The sequence below is a fragment of the Labrus mixtus genome, chromosome 9, assembly GCF_963584025.1.
Source record: "Labrus mixtus chromosome 9, fLabMix1.1, whole genome shotgun sequence".
Taxonomy (NCBI): domain Eukaryota; kingdom Metazoa; phylum Chordata; class Actinopteri; order Labriformes; family Labridae; genus Labrus; species Labrus mixtus.
In genome coordinates, this window is record NC_083620.1 from 10,601,713 (window position 1) to 10,627,243 (window position 25,531).

At 38.0% G+C, this 25,531-nt stretch overlaps 1 protein-coding gene across 2 annotated transcripts; it reads left to right on the forward strand.

Annotated features, from left to right (window-relative positions):
* Window positions 1-24,658, forward strand: LOC132980222 (calmodulin regulator protein PCP4-like). Of its 2 annotated transcripts, XR_009674149.1 has the most exons (4): window positions 1-161; window positions 15,846-15,897; window positions 23,969-24,210; window positions 24,449-24,658. XR_009674149.1 is itself a non-coding variant. In XM_061046219.1 (3 exons), the coding sequence occupies exons 1-3, from the start codon at window positions 153-155 to the stop codon at window positions 24,097-24,099; spliced, it is 192 nt and encodes a 63-aa protein (XP_060902202.1). In that variant the 5' UTR covers window positions 3-152; the 3' UTR covers window positions 24,100-24,658. The 2 variants fall into 2 exon arrangements, 1 of the variants encoding a protein (XP_060902202.1); XM_061046219.1 differs by having other exon boundaries at window positions 3-161; window positions 23,969-24,658.
* The last annotated feature ends 873 nt before the right edge of the window (window positions 24,659-25,531 follow it).

The window sequence follows — 25,531 nt, forward strand, 5'->3', positions numbered from 1 at the left end:
TGACGTGATGAGACGGAGGAGTTCGGCTTCACGCTTTATAAAGAGCCTCTGTCCGCGGCGAGCCACTCTCTTCAACACTACTGTTGCTGAAACTTATCGTTCCGAAATTTGCGAACTGAGGCCGCCGAGAAACCGAAACATTACCGTCCATCATGAGCGAGGTAGGATTGTTTTATGTTTTCAAATACAAAAACGTCCGCATTAACCTAAGTGCGCACGTCCCGCGCTCTAAGGCGCAGATATCCACATGAGAGACTTCAGAACCGTTTGTGGTGTTCTTTCATCTGAAGAGATTTCTCATCCGACATTTACTAATTTGATTCATAATCGTTTAAGAGTCTGTAGTCACAACTACTATATCATTGCGCTGAACAGGATCAGTGTAGGAAACACCAGGGCGCACAATGCGCTGTGGACAACCCCCTGAAGCGGCGGAACAGTAGATTTACGACTGAAGACAGTATGTTATTTGGGTTTCACTTCAATGGTTCAGACATACTTCACATACAAGTCATAATTTGAAGTTGTCTGCGCGGTTTGACAAAACTCTAAGTAATGCAATGTGTCAATGGAAAGCAAAGTAGCCATAGCATTTAGTTCCTGAAGTGATCTATCTTATTCTTTCATGCCTTATTATGATAAAAGTAGTTTAAAGCTCAATATAGTGTTAGTTTTGAAGAGTATTGAATGTGATTGGTTGAGAAGTAGCTGTGCAAGTGCAGGTTGATGTCACCCTCTCACTTACTCATTAAGTGAAGGGGTTCACTCTCTAGCTACATTTCATTGGACTATTCTGTTTAAATAACAAATTTAAGTCCAGTACATTTATTCACTTATTGGAGAAATATGTCATCAAATGTATGCATTTTCATTTTTTAAATGATAGTGATAGAGACTATGTAGTGTTCATGAATGACGATCATGTCTGATCTTTACTTCTCGTCCACATAAATGTTTTTCTAATGCTTAGAAGTGGAATGATTAGTTACAGCTTTATCACCTTAATCCAACCAACTAACAGACATGAATTACTTTGACCTTTCTTTTCTGCCTCAAAATTCTTCTTTTACATAAATAAAAAATACATTTAAAAGGCAATGTGAAAAATGTTCTGCTGCATAGCACAGTATTACAGAGAGAATATATTAAGCCTGTGCGTGAAGTCGCAGCTCCAGGGGTATTCTTATTTGTTCATAATTGAGGTATGTGTGTATACATTGACCAAACATTTATGGGCTTACACTCAAATGTGTGTCTTTTAATTCCAGTTCATATGTTAACCGAGGGAAACATGGGAGTAAAAGTGCCCACAGAGGATAAGAAGCCTGAGCAATTAAGTTTTATTTGACTCTACAGAAGGTGTAAAAAGGGCAGTAAATCTCGCTCAGGTTAAAAAAGAAAAAAGACTGCAAACACAGTCCACCAAATAGATGTGCCACATATAACATCATGAACACATGGCTGCCTCAATTGAAGATGAATTTAGAGTGATCACAGATTAACAGCTTTGAATAATTGAATCCTGTCAGTGAAATCACTTGAGCCTTTTTGTTTGTTAATCATGTGCAAACTGAGAGGAGAAGCCCTCTACTGTTTATTTAAAGAGTTGTAATTTTAGGAAAACCTTTCCTCAATGTGAATGTAATGAAGAGAAGGTGGCAGTAGAGGCTGTAATGAATTTCCTGCTGAGTTGATTATTCAGAGTGGAGTTGTTCTTAATCAAAGTCATCAATTTATCCGCTGTCTTTTAGCCAGTAAGCGAGGCAGAGCAGCACATCACGTTCTGGATGGATGAGTCTTGCAGTGGTCAGCACTGCAGTGCTCCCTCCCTCATCCCCACCGCACTGCCTTTTCTCTCCACCTCCCTTTCTCTCTACCTTATCTTCTCTAAACTGCATAGAATAAGAACAATACTTAACAGTGATACAGTGTTTCCCGCAGGAAATTCTCCAGTGGTAGCTGTCTTGTCTGCGAGGGTGGGGGGTGTGGGAGTAAGGGCTGTTTAAAACAGCATCAAGTGAGTGCTTTCAGATGGGGCTATAGGTTTCCTACTGTCATTGCGAACTTTGACATTTTTAGCCTATGCTGTGGTTAAAAGTTTCAGACTTTTGGGGCCCCCTACTGGCCTCAGACCCAAAAAGCAGCAAAAAGGCGCTGGATCAGCAGGATCAAAATTTCCAGTTACAGTAACACGGACTTACATAAGCCAGTTTAAGTTTTCACAGTTGCCTGTAGATGGTCAGTTTGTTTCTATAGGCATGGCAATTTTTTTTTTTTATAGATTTATTTTCGACTTTGTGCCTTTTATTTGACAGGACTGTGGACATAGGGGGAAGGAGAAAAGTAATGTTGGGGTTTTGCATACGTTGCAAAGCAGCATTTGCCATCAATGTATTAATGTGATCTTCAATAAAAATGAGCATATCCTGCACCTTGATTGGCTGCCCAATAATTACTAGAGGTACCTACCTCTTTGGATATTCTGCATTCTTAATGATTTAAAAATACCTTTGGGAATGTGCAACTGCAGTGGGTAATCATGTAGAGTATTCAGGATACTCTTAATTAGCATTTGAGCTGAATGCAACAGCCAATGGAAAGGAAACATACATTTGAGAGCAGAAGTAGTTCAATCGACTTATAGTAGAGCCTGGAACTTCTCTTTGTACTTAGACTGAACTAACCCTGACAATGTGACTACGAGGTGAATACATTAATAGTCAGCATAGGGGCCCTGACAGCCTATCAGTTGGTCGTGTCCTATGTTTGAAAGCTATAGCACTCCAAGTGGGGGGGGGGGGGGGGGCTTGGGTTCTCCTGAGGTAAGACATGACGTTTAAAAAAAGGTTGTTTGTTACATGGCACTATGGATGGTATTGGAATGGTGTTTTTTTCTCTTCTGCTATTCTATTACTGTGGTTCAGACAACAATTTCTATACAACTATTTGATGAATTGCCATTTAATATTGTGAAATTATGCAGTCCTAACACTTAACACACTCCTACACACATGTTCTTACCAAGAGACTTTTGATTCGAGTTATTATGTTATGGGAACCAATAATGTCATAGTAAATCACCACATCCAGAATTAATACTTTCATCTGTTCTATATCTTCACGTTGATTCAAGGTTCCCTCTTGAGGCGAATCAATAAACACTACATCAACCAACACAATCTTAAGTTACAGCAAAAAAACAGTGTGAGTGGCAATTTACTCAACCCTAGCATTATAAATCACTTGAATTAGAGCTGAACGAACAGAGACACTTTTACACACCCGGCGACTCAGTGACTGCGACATAGAAACCTTTTTGTAATGCAATGGCCATAAATTCACTAGCTGCGTTACCAGGGTCCTAGTTCTATAATGTAACTGGATTGCAATGAAAAATAAATCAATGAAGTAAATAGACGTCTTCATTAAGTCTGTTGCTTTGGTGAAGTGCTTTGGAAGCTGTTTACCCAGCTCTTTTCATCCTGCCACTGATGAATGAGTTTCTTTCAGCTTTAACTACATGTATTAAAAAAAAAACACTATTCCACACAGTTACAAATGTTAAATACAAACAATTTTGGGAAGAGCATCAAAATATGAGTCATTGTTGAGCATTAATTTTCTGCATCAGTGTTCAAATTTCCACATAACAAATTGGAATATGAGAGACTTTTTGACAACCATAAAATGTGTGAATTTATTATAAATCATTCAACAGCATCATTCTGTGAAAAAAATATCTTTGCTCAAGATGTGTGTGAATTTGTACGAGTGGATAAGTGAATACTTATGGACACCTAAAAAAAGTAGCCTCTGCCATCAGTGTGTGAATGTAGTGTGAATGGGTAAGTGAGACCTGTGACATGGATGGACTGGGATAATAATTCAGTCTGGGTTTGACATAATTCCAGCCAGGCCACCCAGTCCACATGAACTACTAATTCTGTAGGCTAACTGTGTCCCTTTATAGTTCAACTGGGGCTGCTGTGGTCTGTGTCTCACTGCAGGAAAGGAGTGTGATTGCCCGGCCTGCTGGCTGGCTGCTCCTAGCAGAAGTTATGGAGCTCCTCAAATTCCACCAAAACGGAAAACATTTTTGATTTGATGTTTTGTTTTCCGTAAAACTGTAAATATGTTGATTCTCAAACATCAACTTCTCACCTCAAAAACATCCAGAAGTGAATCCAGTTTTTTTTTTTTATGTAAAAGAGTTTAGTCTAAATTGACTGTAATGTTATTAACGTTAATTTTCTGATTGATGTTATACGCAGCCACCAGCTGATACCTGAATGGTTAATACAGACACGATAAGATTAAACGGAGAACATTTAAAGCAGCGTTTGAATCAAAGTAACTGCACACTGAAATAAGCATGAACTTGCGTAAAAATACATTTTAAAAGACTGTATCGTCTTTCTATTTCTACAGCGGATTTCCATGGTGCATACAAGCACTTACACTTAATTATTTTCACTGAGAGGGCTAAATAATTTAGAAGCAGTACAATTGTTTTACACCATGATGATAACCTTTTTCTATCATTCCTAACAGATCACAGCAGTGATACGTTTCTACAATAGTTCCAACAGTTTTTCCTCACACTGGTAGACCAACGTCTCATTTATCTATGTGCTGCAAAAGAAGAGACGGATTAGGCCGTATGTTCTTTCTGCTTGAACTGTCCGTGGCCTAGTTCTGCTTTTTTAAGTTCTTCATGGCCATTGGAAGTGGCAGAGAACTCTTGGACTCTGCAAGCTGCTGAGTTTTAAAATAACCTCAGAAACAGTTTTATTAAATTATTTTCCCAATTTAACAATAATCTTCATCCAAGCCACTCCGCTTTGTTATCACTACACTTCACAAATTACCTGGTGTCTCATTTACAACTGTTGTGTACCCACAAAACGGGGCCTCTGACTGGCATAAGCCATTTCCCATGAAGAGTTTGTGCTCTACAAAAACGAATGTGCGCAAACGCTGACCCCAGGCGTACATACAGTTTGGAGGCAGGGGAAATTGGTGACACAGATGGCGAGGTGGTTAATTAAAGCCAGAATGTACATTGATGTCCCTCACACATTTTATTCCACTTAATATCAAACTTTCCACCACAGATCCACGACATCATAATCACTAAAACCAGCAGTTTCAAATATGAATGCATGTGTAAGCCATTTTCAGTATGTAACTTGTTACAATTATATATAAAAAAGGCTGCCACATATTTCATCAACGTTGTCTTAACTTCATAATCCCTGAGCGCAGAGGACCAAACTGTTAAAGTGATCGCTGATGTAGAGATCTGAAGTGGATTAACACAAAAACTAGCGCCGCCAGTTTTTATTAATACATTCCAATAATGTGCATTTATCATCAAGTCTGATTTTTAGTTTTAGAGAAATAAATATTACTGAGTTGTACGATGCTCTGAGCGCTCAGAGTAACGATGGGTGTTTCACACATTTCATCTGCTTGTCACTCGGCACATCTTCATCACCACCATTACTGTTGGACAATACGGAAAAAAATATCACGATTCTAGCTAAATTGAATTCTAATTCTGATCTTAAAGACTAATTTGCAAGTTACTAAACAGTTCAACCATAATTATTTCCCTGTATATTGTTTTAAATGCACAAAAACTATGCTGATAAGTGTAGTCTATTAGAAAAATGCCTTGGGGGGTCTTGAGGTCTCCCCCAGAACATTTTTAGCACCAAAAATGTCTTCCCCTACATTCTGATAAATTCTTATGCGCAATTTGAGCGTTTTATGCACCACTTAAAAATTATGAATTAGTTTCGTGTCCTCTTTTGTGTCTTTAAATCTATGTGTTCATTAGTTACAATTTTAGGCAATAACTTGAAAACATATTGACTTCAAGTTCTTGTGTTTCTGTTCTATTTTAGCCCTGCATAATTCAATTGTAGCTTCATACCAAGAAGCCTTTGTTAAAATGTTGTTTTTTTAGGATATTATTGGACTAAATGGAGCGTAGCATTAGTTTAGGCAGGTCACGGTGTCACACTCTACTATCATGCAGGAGTTTCGGTAACAGCTGATCTCACGCAAGCTGCATCAGCTGATGGCTAGCTGATTTGCTTCAAAGCGTCCTATTGGCCAAATAGTACTTATGCCGTCTTATTTAAACTGAGCTAGCCTTCCTACTTTTGCTGCTTCCTCTGCAAGACGCATTTGCAACCCTCCTCCACCTCAGCTCCTCCTTTTCTGCTATTCTGACTTAATCAATGTCATGCTTGTCATTGATGCATGCTCTGTAGGGGGTTTACTGCTTATCTTACAGCTTTCGACGTAAGCAAGTGGAAGGGCAGGGAGACCCCAGACAGAGCCATACCGCCAAATATAAATAATTGCAATAAAGGAATTTACTTGACAAAGTGATCCTGACTGAACTTTGGTTTTGTTTATTGACTAAAATATATTTATTCAAACATAATCCCGAATGTGTTAATACTTTGACTCATGGTCAAGTTTTACTGAAAGTAGAGTTTTATTCATAGAGGTGGCAGGACAATGTTGATTGACAGATAGTCACCATGGTTACTCACTGCCTGATACAGACTGAACGAGAGGAGAAAGAGCTGCTGACTGACATTACTTCAAGTAGTATGCATGAAATTCAATGCAAGGAAAGAAATTATTGTACTAGTATTTTTTTAAAGGCTTTCTATGCGATTTTTTGATCCAGCAGATGTCGCCCTTGAGCACCAGCATGAAACCAAAACAACTCGCGCTGCATTGTTGTGTTAGCATGCTAATGCTAGCGATCTTTATTATGCTCATAGAGCAGAGGGCAGAATATGGAGTGGAACAATGCATAAATGTATGCATGCGTATGTTTTTTTATGAATCTGAATTGTTTTGGGCGCATGCCATTTCCGGGTTTTGGGCGAACACACACTTTTAGTATGGATTCTATGCTCTGTATTGTAAAGTAGACCCCTTGTGATCACCAAAGTCTCACAATATTAATGCATCAAAAACCTGTCTACTAGGAAGTTGTTTTTTGAGATGAGTCTGTAACAGGTGGATCTGCACAAGCACAGGACAGATACATCATTCCCCATAATTAGGTTCTTAATCTGACCACCTTGCTCCTTTCAGTTTATTTGCAAATCTTCTCTCCTGCTGCATGGCCCACAAAGGGAGACGCGAAAGCTATCTGGGACGCCTGGTTACAAAGCAAGTGCTCTCTTTGTGACATGGACGAAAGAGTGTCACTGGTTTTACTGGAAATTACTAATTTTTCAGGAATATGCAGCCACACAGTGCTCTGCAGCATGTTTACTCTGCAGCATGCTCTGTGGCAGGCCACTATATAATCCCAAAGTAAGGAAACCGATTTTCTTAAACCGTTGACACCCACACTAACAAATGAAAGAGAAAAATGTAATCTCTCCTATTCAAGGCTCATGAAGTTGTGTAACAGACGGGAGTTTCAGAGAATAATTTAGAGGAGCTATCTTTCTTCCCTCTCCCCACCTTGCACTGCTTCTCTTTATGCTTTTCTTAGTGGAAATGGCTGTAAGTCAAAGTTTGTTTTTTATGCCAAAAACCAGCTGGATAAAGATAATAAATTTTATTTTAGAGGTTATTTGTGGTCTGTGATATCTCACTTCTATGGAGCAGAAGGCCATTGAATTCTTGGCTTGGTGTTGACTGCCTTGTTTGGGCAGAGAGTTTTACTGCTGCATTGCCAAAATCCTCCAAATATTGTTTAAATTGAAAAGACAAAGGGTTGTGTCAATGTGAGTGGTTTCATCACATCTTTTATATTAGCAGCTCCTTGCTTTTCATGACAACTTGCCTGCCTTTTTGCCTTGGCTAATAATTCTACCAAAAGCCCCCAGCCCAAACCTCAGAGGCAAAAACAATTGAATGTTTTGTACACTATAAATTCATCTTTATTTTTATAGAGCCAATCCTTTACAAATGTTATCTGCAGACACTTTGCAAAAGAGGATGTTTAGACCTTACTCTTTGTCTATATTATTTACAAAGACCCAACATTGATCATAAGCAGAATACTAAGTAACATTTTTCAGGGTTACAGTGGCAAGGAAAAACTTCTTTTAACAGGCAGAAACCTTGAGCAACCAGACTCACGTTGAACAGCCATCTACCGAAACTGTGTTGGGCTTGGAAAGTGGGATAGAAGGAGATGAAGAAAAAAGAGAGAAGGGAAGAGACAAACAAATGGGCAAGTGGGTCTGCACCATCATGAGAAGGAGAGAGACAGCCATACAGACTGGCAAGGGGATGGACAGAGCAATACGTACAGTGTTGGAGGGTCAAGAAAGAAGAACCTATATTGATCATCTGTTCTATTGTAACTTAGACAACCGCGGATCTACCATACGGGCAATCCAGGCACGTGCCTAGGGGCACCTGAGAACATAAGGGCCCTCCACGATGGGAGTGGGGAAAAAAATATGCATCAGATGGCTAAAAAAGTGATGACTGATTAGCAAACTGCAATGCACTTTATAGATTGGAATATATATATATATCTAAAGTCGCCATCTTTGCAACACTGGCTAGACAATGATGTCTTGCACATGAGGTCAGAAAGCCTACAGAAGAAAACAATTACTAATTAATTATGCACACTTGCCCCCAACTGGACTGGGAGGTCTACCGCAGGTGCTTTACATGTGGTTGATGACAGTGCTGTGTGAGAGTTCGGAAGGAGTGGTGAACACCCGGTGATACTAATCCGTCAAAATGACGGACAGCCTTCAGATTTTGGTTAACACGACCTCTGGTTAAGATGTATGAATGTGTGTTAGAGTAAAGGAGGGCGTTGCTGAACGAGCATATCTGTGCTCAGCGACAGGCTAGCGAACCAATCATGTGCAATTAAAGGTTTTGTGAGGGGTACATGAGCTTCAGTGCCCAGGGGCCCCTGGGGGTACTAATCCGGCCTTGACTTTAGAACACTGCAGACAGTATCTTAGACTGATTCTATCCAAACCGTTTCGCTTGTCACCCTCACTACTCTGTTTATTTAAAACTATAACCATGATCGTTGGCAACTTACAAACTTTCTCTCAGCTCCCCCAACTGAAACTGACTTCCAGCGCGTGTAGTTATTGCAAATTTGTGCTTTGTGTGGAGATGGTTTCAGAATGGCTGCTGCTGTTTAAGAGCAAGAGTAAAGTGATTGCAGTGCACTGCTTAGCCAAAGTATAGTTCATATGAAAACACAAGTGTTCAGGTGAGGAGTTTGATCATCTTCAATATCAGGTTCTGACAACTTTTCCCATCAGCATCATCCCTACAGGAGTCCTGGCTGCCACTGAGGAAATGGCAAGTGCAGTTAAATTTCTTTATTCCTGCAGTACGCCAGGCTGACTGTGGAACGGTCCCAACATTGCCAGTCAAAGGTATTCAGCTGATGCTTATTACAAGCAAATAAGCTGACTCACTCCACCTGCTCCACATCTCCAATGTTTATTTGTAGGTAATATCAGACACCAACCTCATTCTCACATCATGAAACTTTAGAACTCCTCCCTTTGAGTGACAAACACTCTGACCCTGGACTATTTCAGCCTGAAAACAATTAAAAAAAAAAAATATATATAAATAAATAAAAACAACTGAAAAACTTTAACCTCCACCATAACTCATTATTTATTAAAACTGCAATATAATAATAATGACAAATATGTCCATGATAACAAAGTGCAATATTGAAACAAACAGTGCAGTAATCTTGAAAATGTGTGTATATATTCCATCTGACTCTTATTCGTGTATATTTCTTGTACCTTTTATTGATATCTTACTTACGTTCCTATTCTATTTGATTAATATTTTTATTATTATATTTCTACTGCTATATTGTATATTTTGGAGAAACTGTAACGATTGAATTTCCCTCTGGGATTAATAAAGTCCACAGTAACATACTTCCTGCATAGATAGGGAAAAGGGGTCTAGGAGAAGCATTAGCATTACAATTGTTATCAAATAGTTTATTGACAGAAATAACACTACCTTAATTAGTTCATGATTAATTAGTCCTCAATTTTCTTGGTGTCAAGGCTGCAGAGGTAAATTTTGGCAGTTTAGATATGTTAAAACTTTCCCATGTTTTAATTCGTGTGGTCAAACCAAGAAAGCAGGCGAGGGAAAGTCAGTTGTGCTGCTTGGTAATTACTGACCTCTGTTCTGCACGGCAACAGCAAGAAAAACCACCCTCTTCCTCTTAAAACCAGACATGTACTGGCTGCCCGACACAGGAAAGAAAATCCAAAAATGTGCAGAAGGGAGTTATTGACCCAGCACTGATTTGGCAATGTTTCAGTATGCCCTGAAGCCTTTATGACAGTATGGTTTATGTAACTGCCAATGGAGCTCATACAGATGAGTGGTCTGTAATGCGCGCGTACACACACACACGTATTTAAGAGCACACACAGACCCACACTTGCTCCACTCCTACTGCCTGCACCGCTTCATCGAGGGGATGAGCAGGCTGAGATGTGAGGAGCTGAAGAGGCAGGAGAAGAGTGAGGTTAGAGGATGAAAAGGCAAACTGTGTTTTACTGAGCTGGCTTTCAGCAGAGCAACATCCTCCATAAAATTAAGCAGACACACTTTTATTAATGACACTAACATGTCACTATTTACATAAATCTGGCCCATACATACAGTATATCCCTCCATATCAGTGATAAATCAATGTCCTGTTGCTAGTGCAGTGCATCCGACAGTGTTGCACAAGTTCAGTAAATCATATATAGGACTATGTACTTTAACTTGTGTTCCTATTTGTCTGCTTTGCAAGCAGTGGGTTAGCTTAGCATAATTAATAAAAGCAGATGGTAACATAACTTGCCAAACAGCAAACTGGTGGACAACTCAACTCAACCATATTTTTTTCCATTTATCTGCACACAAACCAAGCCCTTTAGAAGAATTGCTAATTGTCATTCTTACAGAGTTTGCGAATACAGAATTAAAATCAAGATGAATGAGTGTATTTGTGGTCTTAACAGGACAAATACGGTTATTCAAATCTTTGAACAGAGGAAGGAAAGTCTTCAAGTTTCGCTTAATGAGCTTGCAGCTGGCTGTATTTTGATGTCCATTATTTAGACATGAGAGTTGTACTGGTTTTTCATGAGTGAGAATAAGTCAAAGCATTTGTCCTTGTTAAATTATGAATTCCTTCCTTTGGTCGTTCATTGCAGCATTATACAAGCCCCAAAAGAATAGTAAAAGGCTGTGTCATCAATGTTAAATGATAAATTTTCACTTTTATGTGCTTTTCTGACAACTTTTCCTGACAACAATATTGATAATTCACAATTCAATGCCTCTGGGCAACCCCTGTACAAGGACACGAAATGTAGACTTCAGGAGCTAGGGATTGAACCACTGACTGTGGCATTCGTCTCCGTTATGAAGGCATAACTACATGAAGATCAAATTTGATGAAGAGGTGGTAATAGAAATATTGCAAACCTCATGAGTTTCTTGAATTCATCATTCATCACCTCATTCTAGCTCATTTTTACGACACATAAACTTAAAACAAGACGAAAAATCCCCAAAACATTAAAGAGTCCAAAATATGCCTCCAGCCTTTTCTTCTGCGGGGGAGAAAAAGGACATTTTGCTTTGAGAAAGAATGAAAAGAGATGGATGTTTCAAAGGATTCTGTGTGAAAATATCCTCACTCCGTCTCGTGATGAATGCCTTATCAGAGATGCAGCATATTTACATCTCTCGGAATTTGCAATGTGCTTACAGTATATGCTCACTGAAGCTTGATATTCCACTTGAATCATACTATAGTAATGAAAGTGTGTGTGTGCCTTTCTGGCCTGCATGTTTGTGTGTGTGTTTATATTTTCCCCTTGAAGTATCCAAATTGAAAGCCTGGGGGCACAAACTCTGATGCAGCCACTGTGGAGTTTGCACGCAGTATGCTACTGTGATTCTGCTTCTTGTGTGGGTGTATTTTCACGTCGAGGCACACAGAAATACACACATCAAAACACTATTTGTTGACCTTATATCCCTCTGAGTCTGTGAATGAATAATGAGATGTCCAATGAGTAATTATTTGCTCTCTATCTCACTTGTCATTGTCACATCATCATAGTTGTATTCACCTTGATCGGTTTCTGTTATTGTTTTCCTTCTCACAGTGCGTGTGCTTTTGTATTTCTTGAATATGTCCACAGGTGTGCTTAATTATTTGCCAATGTGTTTTTATTTGGCAAACACTCCTCACCCTGTACAGTATCTGCAGAGTGAGGGTTGTCCCTTCACCCCTCAGTAATCTCACTCATTGAACTGCTGTTCTTGCAATTTACGTTTGGCTCAGCCCCAGAGCCACTCAGCCTTTATGCTCCTCGACCCATGGGAGTGTTAGAGTTTCTCATCACCTCTGCACTGAGCTGAGCACTGTTACTATAAACAAAATGACCTCAAGTCACGTCGTACATTAAGACTAGTCATATCCTGTTCCCCGACAGTAACATTTAAATCATCATGGCGAGGTTTCTATTGGTTCTGAACAGCACTGCCATTGAGTTTACCTCGTAAACAACATATTGTTGGAAGAAATATTTTTACACTAAAACTAAACAACATTTACTTGAGTATTCCATTCATCACAAAAAACATTATTGAAATAATGTTTTTAACAAATAACTTTAACATTCTAGTTCAAGCTTTTATATTTTAAGAACTTGCTATTTTAATTTTCATACATCAGAATATGAACAATAGCGTAGGCTTTGAACTGTTGTTATTTTACTAAATAATTTTGGGCTTAATGAAATTGCCTGTGATCTGATTTATTGTGATATACTAAACTATATAAATAATGAATTAATGGAGAATTGAGATTATTATATGTTAAAAACAACTGATGTTATCAACATCTTTAGTTATTGACTTAATGTCAACACATATGATCTCTATTTTAATCAGTATGCATATTATTTTAATAAATAAAAAAACATTTTTGGGTAAATGTTCAGTTTCCATTACTCATATCAAGCTATAAAATAAGCAAAAATGTTTGTTATAAATACCCCAGATAAAGATATTCACTAAACAACATATGTGACGTGGAATTTGGCAACAAAAATGAATGAAGGTCAGTCTAGTAAATCTGGATCCAGCTGATTTCTCATGCCTTTGATTCATCTTTATACACAACCATTTATTATTGCATTGTGTAGTTCAATATAAATACTCTGAAACTATGTTGGAATGACACATCAACATTGTATGACTAACCACAAACAGGAGTAACTCAACCAGATGAGCTTGAGGGCACTCTGTTGTTTACAGAGAGTGCTAATGCAGTGTGGACTGACTGGTCTCTTCTTTCCCAACCAGCTGTTGCTATACTTATTTTTTTTGAGCCACATTAGCGTTTTGAAATGAGCAGCTATTTCACTTCTACACAATGCAACAATTAATTTCATGGCCATTACAATAGGCTGATGGAGAGACTTGACTCCTTTGTTTGAACTGGGATTAGTTTAAGTAAAGAACATAAATACGCTCTTATCTAATATTTGTAAGGAGCTGCAGGGGGTTGAGAGAGAGCTCAAATGTTTGATTACTATTGACACACTACAAAGAAATTTGATAATGCGTTTTACTCATTTTTTTCCTGTCAGTAAAGTAAAAAAAGAGAGCAGGTACTTTTTTGATTAGCCTGACAGGTAAACATAAACTGAAAATATCAAATATCTCGTACACACACACACACACACGTTTTTTCCCCCTGAAACTGTACCAAAGGCTTGCCTCAAATAAGAGATTCCTCCCTCAAAAGACAAAAGTGTGTTGTGCTCTGAGCCCTCTGCTCTTCCTCCAACACCATGCTTGCCTCTCCTCAACATCAAAGCACATCACACACTGTTTAAAATTCATTGAAAGCATTGGATAAATAATGAAGAGAAGCTCAGAAAAGAGGACACATTGCACGATGCCTCAGCTATTAAAGCATGGAAAACCCTCTGACATGACCTAATGGGAAACCTTTGAATAAACAGGAAACATAGCAAAGGGGTTACGATAAAAATGGAAAGAGCTTAATCCCCCAGGTAGAGTGAGTTTCTTAGCTCTTCTTATTAAACACACAGTAAAAAGGGGATGAGCTTCCTTCCCCACAATTTTTTTTCAAAGTTGAAAGACATAGTGTGATCATGTGGTTTTTGGTCAGTAACATCTCTGATGACATATATGAAGTGTACAGTGTCCTCAAAATACTGAAACCAAATTGCTCCCGCTGCCTCATTTTTGACTTCCCCAACTGTTATGGTACTGTTCAGACAGAAATGCAGAATTAATTAACATGATCTGATATAGATGAACAATAAACCAGTGGGCTCATGTGGCGCTATAAGGTTTTAGTTGCTCTTGCACTGAACACTTTGGTCCATCAAATCTTAATTTCTGAAAGTTTTTTTTTTATGTAACTGAACTTAAATATTAGTTTCTTGAGAAAAGTAAAGTTGGAATTGAGTTTGCAAAACAATTTTTTAGTATCTACAAAAATATTTAAGAAGAGTTCAATGGGTGATGCCACCTGAGTGTACAGTATATTATGTGTGGGCATTAAGCTGCAGTTACATTATTTTAGTGTTAACTGCCAGCAAATAACCGTTATTAAAAATTGTTCACTGTTTTAGGTTCTCGGGCACATCATACATTCAATTTAAACTATTTTATTTATCTGACATACAGTCAAAATCTATGAATAAATGATGAATAATCGACTCAGCAAATGTCTTCATTGACTCAGTTTTAAAGTGCACATTAGAAACTCACGTCATGTCGGACGCTGAATCTTGAGGAAATGAGGTGGACAAATGATATAACAGTCACTGTATGTGTTTCTTCTCTGGAAACGGCTGCCTATTTGCAATTTAATGAGTTTAACACATTCAGTAATAAGGTGTGACAGGTAGATGGGTAAAGGATAATGAAAGTTGACATTTAGAAAAATGGAGCTGCATTAGTACGTCAAAATGTATTTAATTGTGTCATATCTGCTAAGTTTTGCCATTAACCCCAATGCCACATCTAGAAAATAATGTGTGAAGACATGTTTAGTGAGAGAGTGCACAGTACCTGTTGAGACTGTGCTGTTGGCAGTGTAGAGAGATTTTTGGTAATCGTCATTCATCAGTCAGATAATTTATCACACATTAAACTTTGTATAAGCAGTTTGAATTCTCACAGCTTGGTAGTTACATGTTTTATTTAGCATATTTGTGTTCACATTAATCCATTCATTAAGACCAAATGTACAGATATTCACTTGTGAAACATATTTTGGTATTGATACTCACTGCATATCACTGTAGGATTTCTTTCATGACATAAAAGACATGGTTTATACTTCTTGACCTTAATCTTATTATAACAATCTTATCTTCTATAATTTGAGATTTCATCAGTGAACAGGTCCAGTATTTGTCAAGCAGTGTGTGTCTTATGTATATCTTCAGGGGAAAGCTTTTTTTTAATGTAATTATGTTGTGATGCATTAGACAGTATAACACTACTCCACATGTTTTTCATTTCATAAAATGCTGTAGTAGATATAGTTACAACTCTTTCTTTAATGATTCCTCCTCCTAAAGTGTCTTCAGGGAGAGCATTCTAGCAGAATAGGTGGCTGTTAAGCCCACATGTAGATTAGATAACAATCATCAGGCCAAGGTTTTAATAAACTAAGGACTCAGAGCAGCAGAACAAATTCCATTAATTTTTTTAGGAATACTAAAAATGTATTATTAAACTTAACTGTTTTCTGTTTTGTTGTTCTTACATTGCAGAGACAAGGATCTGGAGCAGTTGCTGCTAATAACAAGACATCTGGAGCACAAGGTAAAAAGGAAATACTGTAATATGTTTATTATTAGATTACGTTTGACCGCTTTTTTAAAATGTAGTACTTACTTTAGATGTGTTAATTTAAAGGTTCAAGACACATTTGAATGAAGCTTTCTGTATTTGGACTTTTGTTGAATAAATTGTCCAGTTATTTAACTAAGATTAACTAAGTTTGAACAAACCACATGTTTATTACAGAACATGTACCTAAAATGAGAATTAGCCATCAGTCTACACACACACACAAAGGACAATTTGATTTAAGGGCTATGTGCCAGTGCTCATCATGATCACTAGAGTTCATGACACGCAAGGTCTTTCATAACAGGCATTAGAATTAATCTGTCTTTTTTTTTTATTCACTTTTCTTCCTCCGTCATATGTGATAACCACAAGTCATGACTGCACGAGCTCTTCAAAACTAAAATATTGAACAGTCCAATGTAGCATCATGCCTGAAAGCAAATAATATCTGCCAAAAGTTTTGAGGCATGTGTTGAGGGTTTACTGTTTAATTTTTTTAACTTCAGCGTTGGCATTACTCAGGCCTACCTTTCTTTTTACTGATCGAAAAGAGAAAGAAAAGAAATTACACACACACACACACAAAGGACTGACTCCATTGTTGTCTGACCTTGAAAATGAATTTAATGCCTAAAAAAATGCCTTCCCAGCTTGTCTGAAGCATGCCTCTTAATGTAGCGCAAGATCAGGATGGAGGGAGAGCTCTTTCAGTGGTGAGGAGGGAGTAACGCTTCTACAGTATTGACTCTCGCCCACTCTGCATTCCCTGCACACAGAGCAGAGCACAGTCTTAAGAGACAACACATTTTCATTTGGTTCTGTTTGCTTTCAAACTGCACTCTGTCAAGCGCACCAAAGCCTGTCAAATGTTGGGTACCGTAGCCACGCGTCACTAGTTGGGGCTGTAGCTGCATTCACGTGGTGTCGGTCACATCTAAAAAAAATGAGTTTCCGAGTTGGAAAATGTACAGAAACACCTGCTCAAGTCTGAACAACAAGACAAAAATTTAGAAAAGAATTAAGTGCCGTAGTTGCCGACATATTCGTCATCAACATGGGGGGCAAAATGTGTCTTGTTAATGTTAAGATACTTTTTAATAGGCTAATTCACGTATGTCACATCAATGTTTTGCTCAAATATAACTTGTAACAGAGACAATACACACATCGTCTTTGTAGCATCAACGCTGTCTGTTGTTGTTGTTGTTGTTACAACATCTAGACTTTCTACCGCCGTTTCTAGACTACCAAGGGTTGACCACATGAAACTCCTTTTTAAAATCAGCATAAAGTTCTGTATAAAAGTGAAATAAAACCATTTGAACCTCTTCACAATACACTTTCTTTCTTCTATTTCGTTGGCAAATTAACAGATCTACACGTTCAGGAGTGAGTTGTGAGCTCATAAAATATTCTACTTGCTATAAAACAAGTCAGGCCTTGTGGTTTGTTTAAGAAAGATGAGCCCAACTACGTGATCAGGGCTGAGTCGTGTGCACAGGTTATTCACAATAGAGTGCCACAGGAATGAGATGTCGGCGTTTTGTTAGACCACATAAACTACGTTAGGTAATACCCCCACTTGTGAATTTTGAAGTTTTTACGCGTCTTTAAAAAGGCGGTTGCTAACAAGTGGGACATTAAACGTCATCACGCCGGACACAGGGGCCGGGAACTCTCTCACAAATATTAGGTTAGTAAACAATTTATTAAGCTACGCGGATTAGTTAATCGGAGATCGTCTGAAGCATAACTGTAGTGACGTCAAAATCATCCGACCGTGGTGTAGTTCGCTTGTAGCATAACGTTAGCTTTTTTACTTCTGTCGGCAGCATTAACGCTTCAAACATCATAAAAATGGTGTTCATCTGTGAAGATTATTCTGCTGAACAAAACGCCTACGCTTCAGAAACGTGCGCTTGCCACAGAGATTATTTTCTGCAATGATCCAAAGTCCAATGCAAAAATCCCATAGGCGAATTCTCGTTAGACCCCATGGTGATGCTACTTCCGGGTTGGCCAACAAAAATACGTCATATGGTTTGTTCTCTATAAGTCCAGCTGCAGAAAACACTCCTTCTGCTCCGCTTCAATTTTGCCTCACTTTTCTCAGTACAGCTTCTTCCTTTAGTAGTAATAACAGTAGTTTTTCTGACTTGAAAAGGTGACAGATGCCCTCTTTTGGTATAAAATGGTATTACATGTCAGTGTTTCCCCGCCCCCCCTGAAGGTTTTTTTTTTTAAAGATTTATTTTTGGGCTTTTTGTGCCTTTATTGTAGGGATAGGACAGTGAATAGAGTCGGAAATCAGGGAAAGAAGTCATTTAAGGATACCTTTCCGATAGAAAAGGACATCTGTCATTAAAAGTAACACATGAACACCAAGATTCCGTCAAGTGTTTGTGTCGTCATGTCGGCTTGTCCCCGCCCCCCAACGCTGTAAACCTAGGGGAAACACTGCATGTGTCAGCCAGTAAAAATGTAAACAGATTGTCGGTTAATAAATTTTGAATCGATTAACGATTAATCATTTACATCCCTAAGTGTAGTCTTTATTTTTATAGCGCAGAAAAGCAGGCCTTTACTTTAAACATTTACGAGAAAGGCCTTAGATTTTGGTTTTCTGGGTTAAAGGATCAGAAGTTTAGTAAGAAAAGTCAGTTTGATAATCTGCCGTCTTAAAACCTTGTGTGTTCACCTGATAAATTATTTTTAATCGTACATTCCACAACACTTGGTCCGTAAGTGCAACAACTCAGTTAAAGTTTCTTATACAGTATGTAAAATGAATGCTTTTTTTTCAAGCTACTCATTTTTCAGTATGTTTTGATTCTGCTATGATAGGATTTATGGAACGTGCCACCTTTTTGAATACCAGCTTTTGTTAAAAAATCAATATAATTTCGTTTTGAGTAGTTTTGATGGTGCAGCTCGTGTAAATTGTGTTCAACATAATTACCTGCATACTAGCATACTAGCATTAAGCTGCTTATATACCCTGAATACCATAATAAATGCAGTTAAGTGCAATATTTCTCTATAAATTTAAACAAGGGTTTGTAGAAAAGTCTGTAGCCTTTTCTTGTGTTCATCATGTCACTGATTAAACGTCTACACTGGCTCAGTTTTTTGCCCCTAAAAAGGTTTATTTTTTCGTCTCCTGTGACATTGTCCACACAGTTGGAGTCCAGATGTGGCATACGTGGGCCATATGCTCCATATGTTCAGTGACCTTATGAGTCCAGGCGCCATACAAACTGTCCCTGTTATAACAGCTGGGTTGACACTGGCTCTACATGATGCTGTGTACTGTACACACAAACCACACAGACAGCAACAATAAAGGGCAGCACATGGTGATCCTTTGGTATGATGCTATCATATGTGAAATAATAATCTGCTTATTCATGCATAACACCACAGAGTCTGCGCCATTTCTTTGCAGAGAACTCAAAGAACAAAATCAGAGAACAAGGTGGAAACTGCTAAGCTATAGCACTTCCCTGCTTGGTTTAAACCAGCACAGGCGTCATTTCAAACTGGCTCACCTGAGAGATCAAAGTCGTCCTTTTATAATTAGCTTGAATTAAACCTCAAAGTGAACATGACCCACTTCCAAACACATTTTAATTAGCTCCACAGTACTCAATTATAACTGTAATGATTGTGTCTTATTCTGTCAGATATTGTTTATAAATTATCATCAGATCTCTTTTTCACAAGCTTTCAGTGCTGAAAGAGCTCAAAAACACATAAACATCTAATGCTTTCATTTAAACATGGCACATACTTCTAATATATTTCCCCCCAAAGGCAAACACTAAGGTGACACTAAAAAGATCCATGCACACAGCAGCCGTGCTTTATGTGTTTTGATGTACTGATCTGATTGCTGTTGTAGCTCTCACTTTGCTGCCACTCTAGTGTTACAGGTCTCAAGGTTGTGATCATTTATGAATTACACACAATGACTTACAACTAGACACAAAAACACTGGCAGAAACAGTTTTCTCTCCCACACAAATGTATTAATTTTAAATGTTGAGGAATTCTTATTTCTATGTATTGTCCATTATGATATGTTTTTCCTTTTTGTGTAAACCTTCATATGCAGAGAGTCATTACAGCTGTCACTTTCAGATGTACGTCACTTATGACGAAAGTTTCTGCTTAATGAATTGTAGTTCACACTTACCCATTCACACTACATTCACACATTGATGAAAAGGGTGCTATGTAAAGTGTCCATCATTATTAACTAATGCCATTTATTCACACATACCCACTTCGCTGACACAGCAGTGGGAGCAATTTGTGGTTCAGTGTCTTGCCCAGGGACACTTCATGTAACTGCAGGAGCTGGGGATTGAACCCCAGACGTGCCATCTACCATTGGACCACATTCAACCCAGATATTGCATATACTGTGTTTAATGGAATACATGTTATCATAACAATGTCATTATTACATTACAGCAGCAACTTAAATTAAGATGCATCATTTTAAGAGCAACAATTAACTTTAATAATGAAATTTAACACTTTAAATGATATCAGTTTAGTAGTCTAACATGATAAACATCCTTAAACGCACAGTATGTAAAATCCCCCGCTGGGGGGCTCTCAATCAAAACAACAACAAAAGATGACGTCAAGGCTCAATAGACAGGGGATGCATCCGAAAATTCTAAGTGCCTACACAATCTGACAGACAGTCCCTGCTGTATACTGTTTAGTACCTACTGTTCAGTAGGCGCACACAGCAGGCAGATATTTGTTCCTACTTCGTCTGATTCATTCAGTGTGGAAGTTTGTGTCATTAGCCCGCCTCATGTTATTAACACTCCAACTCCGATATGCGTGATATGCCTGATGGCTCAATAAATTATACAAAAGTTCACATTGCATGAAAAAAATATAACAACTTAACATTTGAAAGGCACGTTACCTGAACCGGCCTCATCTATCCTCGTTTGTTTTTTTTCATCCTTGTTTTTTTTTTTTTGAGGCGCACGTGAAGTAACGTTTTACATTTAATTTTCGCACAGCATTGTGGGTGTTAAAATACAATTCATTTCCTGAAAGGATGCATCCAAACCATACTGTAAGTTAGTATCGATGCTAAAATGTTCAGTCTACTGAGATGGACCCAAAAAATGCCAACTGAATGACCACGAGGGTTCAGTCTACTGAAACCCCCTACTGAAAAGTCTGCACTGCATACTGAACTGTTGCTTTTCGGAAAGTTCCAGGGTAATCCAACACAGGTGACCAACAAGACACAGGTGATGACGATAGGGGCAACCAGAACTGGAGGCAAACACAAAGAGGCAGTTAGAAAGACTATAAACTTGATACACAGAGGCAAGAACTTCAACATAAAACATAAAGAATTAATCTAATGACACAAAATAAAAGTACACAGTACACAAACAGGCAGCACAAGGTTAGAATACTAAAACAAGAAAATCCAAACTATGAAAATTCAAAACTAAACTAGACCAAATCATGACTTATACTGATGGACACTTTACATAGCAACCTTTACCATCAGTGTGTGAATGTTGGGTGAATTGGTGAATATGACCTGCTGTGTAAAAAGCACTTTCAGTAGTCAGAAGACTAAACCATTTACCATAAATTAAAATGTGTTTTCAATAAAACATCAATAATTTAATATGCTGTATTGGGTGATAGAAGTAAGAAATTAGAAGGTAAGGCTGGGTTTTCAGCTTAATCAAAATTAATGTGCATAAATGCAATTAATCACAATTAACTATTGAATTTCAGCATTTAATTGCAATTAAAAGTATATTATCTTTTGACAGCCCTCAAAAATAAGTTGCAAGTTGTATATTTTAAGCATACTGACCCCAAATTCACCATTTGTTAAAAAAAGTAAACTCTTTCCCATATGTGTCTTCAACAAAAATAAAGGAAAGTTGACTTTTTTACTACTTCATTAAGTTTCACATGTTATCAGTTGTCACAATTATTCAAGCAAGTTTATTCAAGCATTCGTAAGCAGCACCAGATCATACAATGTTGTACCTGTACTCATTACTCTGAAAATATAGACAGATTTTTCAAGTCAACACCTTGTATTACAGGATAATGAACATGTAGGAAGTGGACGTAGTGGAGTGCCCAAGTCAATAGCTATTTTTTCCAGGGTGAAAGCAGAAAGCATTAGAGCAATGGGAAGTTTAATATTAATCGCAGGATTCAATGCTTGGCTTCACACAGGGGTTAGTGGTTTCTCCTTGAACAGCAAAATATAGGTGCTCAGCCCCATGGGAACCTAAGAGCAGTCAAGATGAGTCGCCTCTGCTTTACAGTCTTCTATACTGTTCTCACCCTCGCTTGCTGTCAAATGTGTATCGCTTTAGTAGGTTCTGCCGTTTACACCCAAGTTGATTAATCTGTCGCAGGAGTTTTGCAAGGCAGTGAATTGGAAAACTGTGATGATGAGCTCCACAGGAAAACAACAAGTAAAAATAAAAAGGTTAAAAAGAGCTTACTGAACATAAGGTAACTCATTGAAAGTGGAGAATTGTAAATGGAGAAAGATGTTTTAAACCCTACAGTGTGTTATCAACTCAGTTTTCTGATCACGTCTGTTGTATTCTCCTTGTATATTACAAAAGTGATGCTAGGATCACAGTGTTCACTGGGCCACATAAATGTTTGTCCTGATCTTTATTCTTTGTGACAAGAGCAGTCTCAGACAGCCGTTGCAGTCTTGGTAAATTTGCTTCGGTAAATGTTAGCTTGTAGCTACTTCTCAAAGTCGTGAATAGCCTCTCCTCTGTGCGTGCTCGCTCCAGTGTGTTCTGTATAATACACGCAGAAATACATGCAGAAGCACACTCATGCCCTCATGCAGCAGAGATTTGGATTTATAATAGGCTAATTCTTGAGTGCCACCAACAATATAGCTCACATTATAATACAGACTGTCCAGTGTCAATTATGTACGCATTACAGAATATAGCCAAGAAGTCCAGCAGACAAAGTAAGTAATGAATGTTTACAGCCTACCTAACACATGTCCTGGCATGGCTGATCCTGTCGGTGGGTCTTGAGATTTTAATAATGAATGAGGTTACACTTTTAAGCCTCATGCCGAAACATTCACTGTGTCTTTCTGATCCTTTTGGAAGTCGTGGGAATAATTCAGCAAAAATATAACAGTCGGAGATTGGTCTTTTAAAGAATAAAGACTGAAATCGTGGCGAAATGGCAATGCTCTTAAAGGCAATGAGAGCTGACACTCTGCTGTATGATTCAGGTTACGCAAAAAACACATAGGCCTATATGTAAAATCAAATTACCCAATCAAGCCGTTTTGCACTCTCTAACAAGCTAAATCTAGTTGGGCAAGACCCAAATGACTTTGTGCTGCGCTGCAAAATAGGGCCCATAGTGTCTGGCAGTTTTTTTAATTTTGTCATTAGACTTGTTTTAAAGAACCACTTTAAAGCAGCCCTGAATATGTAATATATGGCTAAATAATGGCATGCTAAATGAGGCTAAGGCTCTATGTTTCACACAAAAAGTCACCAGGCAAAGTCAAAATTAAACTGTATTTTGTACGAGCTTACCCTATTTGGGTATTAAGTTTGCATTCTTGTATGCTTACGAGTTAAGTGTAATGTTTTTAAGCAAGAGGGCCAGAAGACATATTTGGCAAACCTCAAAGTGTGACACATTGCACTGAAAAATAAAATGCAGTGTTATGACCTTCAACACTATTTATTTTGCTCTTTAATTTAAGAGGGGGGAAGCATGTTAGCTTGACATGCTAGCAATTGCAGCTTTAATATTAGAATTCCTAATCATTTGCTGTTGTGTTTATGGCTTTGAAAAGGGTAAAAATATATATATATTTTTTTTTTAACACAATGCAAACTCGACATTTTAGTGAAGAGTGAATTGGATACATCTTGAACAGATCTACTGTACATTGTTATGGTTGGTGACCTGTGATACGGTTCAGTCTGTAAAGCACTTGAGTCACATTCGTCATTTCTTTTTTTAGATGCTTCCAAGACGGACGTTCCAGAAGACATTGACATCGACATGGATGACCCTGAGACTGAAAAGGCAGCCGTTGCCATTCAGTCTCAGTTCAGGAAGTTCCAGAAGAAGAAACGTCATGAGAAGTCCTAGTGTGCACCATGTTGCTTTGCCACTGTGTGTAGAGACGACAGGTGGAAGAAACAGCACAGTGACAATGGTGTGACTTTTGCATGTAAACAAATTCCTGTTGGAACTATAAAGGTTTGTGATGGGGTGTGAGGGGAAAGAATGCAGTAGCCTGTTTATCATATGACGAGCTTGTAAATGATCATTATCCTAATATTATTATCTTTGTTATTATTATTTATTATTTGACCATGATATCAATATATAACTAAAAGGAAGAGTCAGAATTGTCTGTTGTGTGTTCATTTCCTTATATCATACAGTCTAGCTGGTGTTTTGTATAGTTACACCTGCATCATTTCCTTCTCTATAGCTCAGGACTATGCATCCCAAAAAAAAAAAACTGTATCTGTGGGAGTAGACAGAGCAAAAGCTGTTGTTGGACTGAAGGTTGTTTTCAGGAAACTTGGCCTGGAGCATCTTCAACAGAAGATTTTACCTAAGGCATTTTTTCTTACCCGCATGGTACTATCATCCTTGTATCATTTTACATTGAATAAATAAAGACTCTGTGTGAATCTTGTCTGGAGTGCTTGTAGTAGCTAAGTTTGACAAACACTTTCAGCTGCTATATTGCCACAGTACGTCTATTATTTACATTTATACAAACTAGATGAATAGCTGGAGGACCTAAACTCTGACAAACTATAAATAGAAACCTCTTCAGAGTGAGCCCAGCTGAATATATTCCCATCACAGCTTGATGACCTTTTCCATGTAGAGCTAGGCTAACTGACTGATTCCCACTGAGCTGTTCATAGCCTTAGGCAGATAAAGACACACATTGAACACACCTTCTAAATACTGTGTTTCAGTTCCTGCTTATGGATTTATTTTTCATCATGAATCTCTGAATGAACTGAAATGTGCTCTTTCTGCGTTCCTTAAGTTGGACATGTATGTGTGAAAATTGAACATTGACATCTGATTCTGACTAGTAAGCCAGCTGCTGCTCAATACTTTCTTTGACTTTCCTTCTGCCCTGTGTTAATGACTAGGCAGCAACGAGTTTGGCTTTGCCATCATAGAACAGAACAAAACTTCCTTCATTACAGGGAATACTGCCGAGACACGTTATGTGGTGTCCCTCATAAGTCTGCATAAGAAAATATCTGAAAGCACAAACGAGACTGTTGTGCTATAGTCTAAAGATTTATTTCCAAGGAATGGCAAAAGATAATCTTTTTATTTAAAATGGAAATACATTGTTTGGTAGTTTTGAGATCTGTCCATCATTCATGTTAGTTTTTGAACAGAAAAGTTATTTTACAGCCATGCTTGCTAGGCATCCAACAATGTGGTCCAGACAGAATTGTCACCATTACTCGATGTGTTGCAGCAAAATGTAATACAGACAATCATGTTCGAGAGAGGATAAGTTTGACAATGTATCTGG

Coding starts and splice junctions, on each gene's coding strand:
- LOC132980222 (XM_061046219.1), top strand. Junction 15,898..23,968: donor CAAGACATCTGGAGCACAAG/GTAAAAAGGAAA, acceptor TTCTTTTTTTAG/ATGCTTCCAAGACGGACGTT.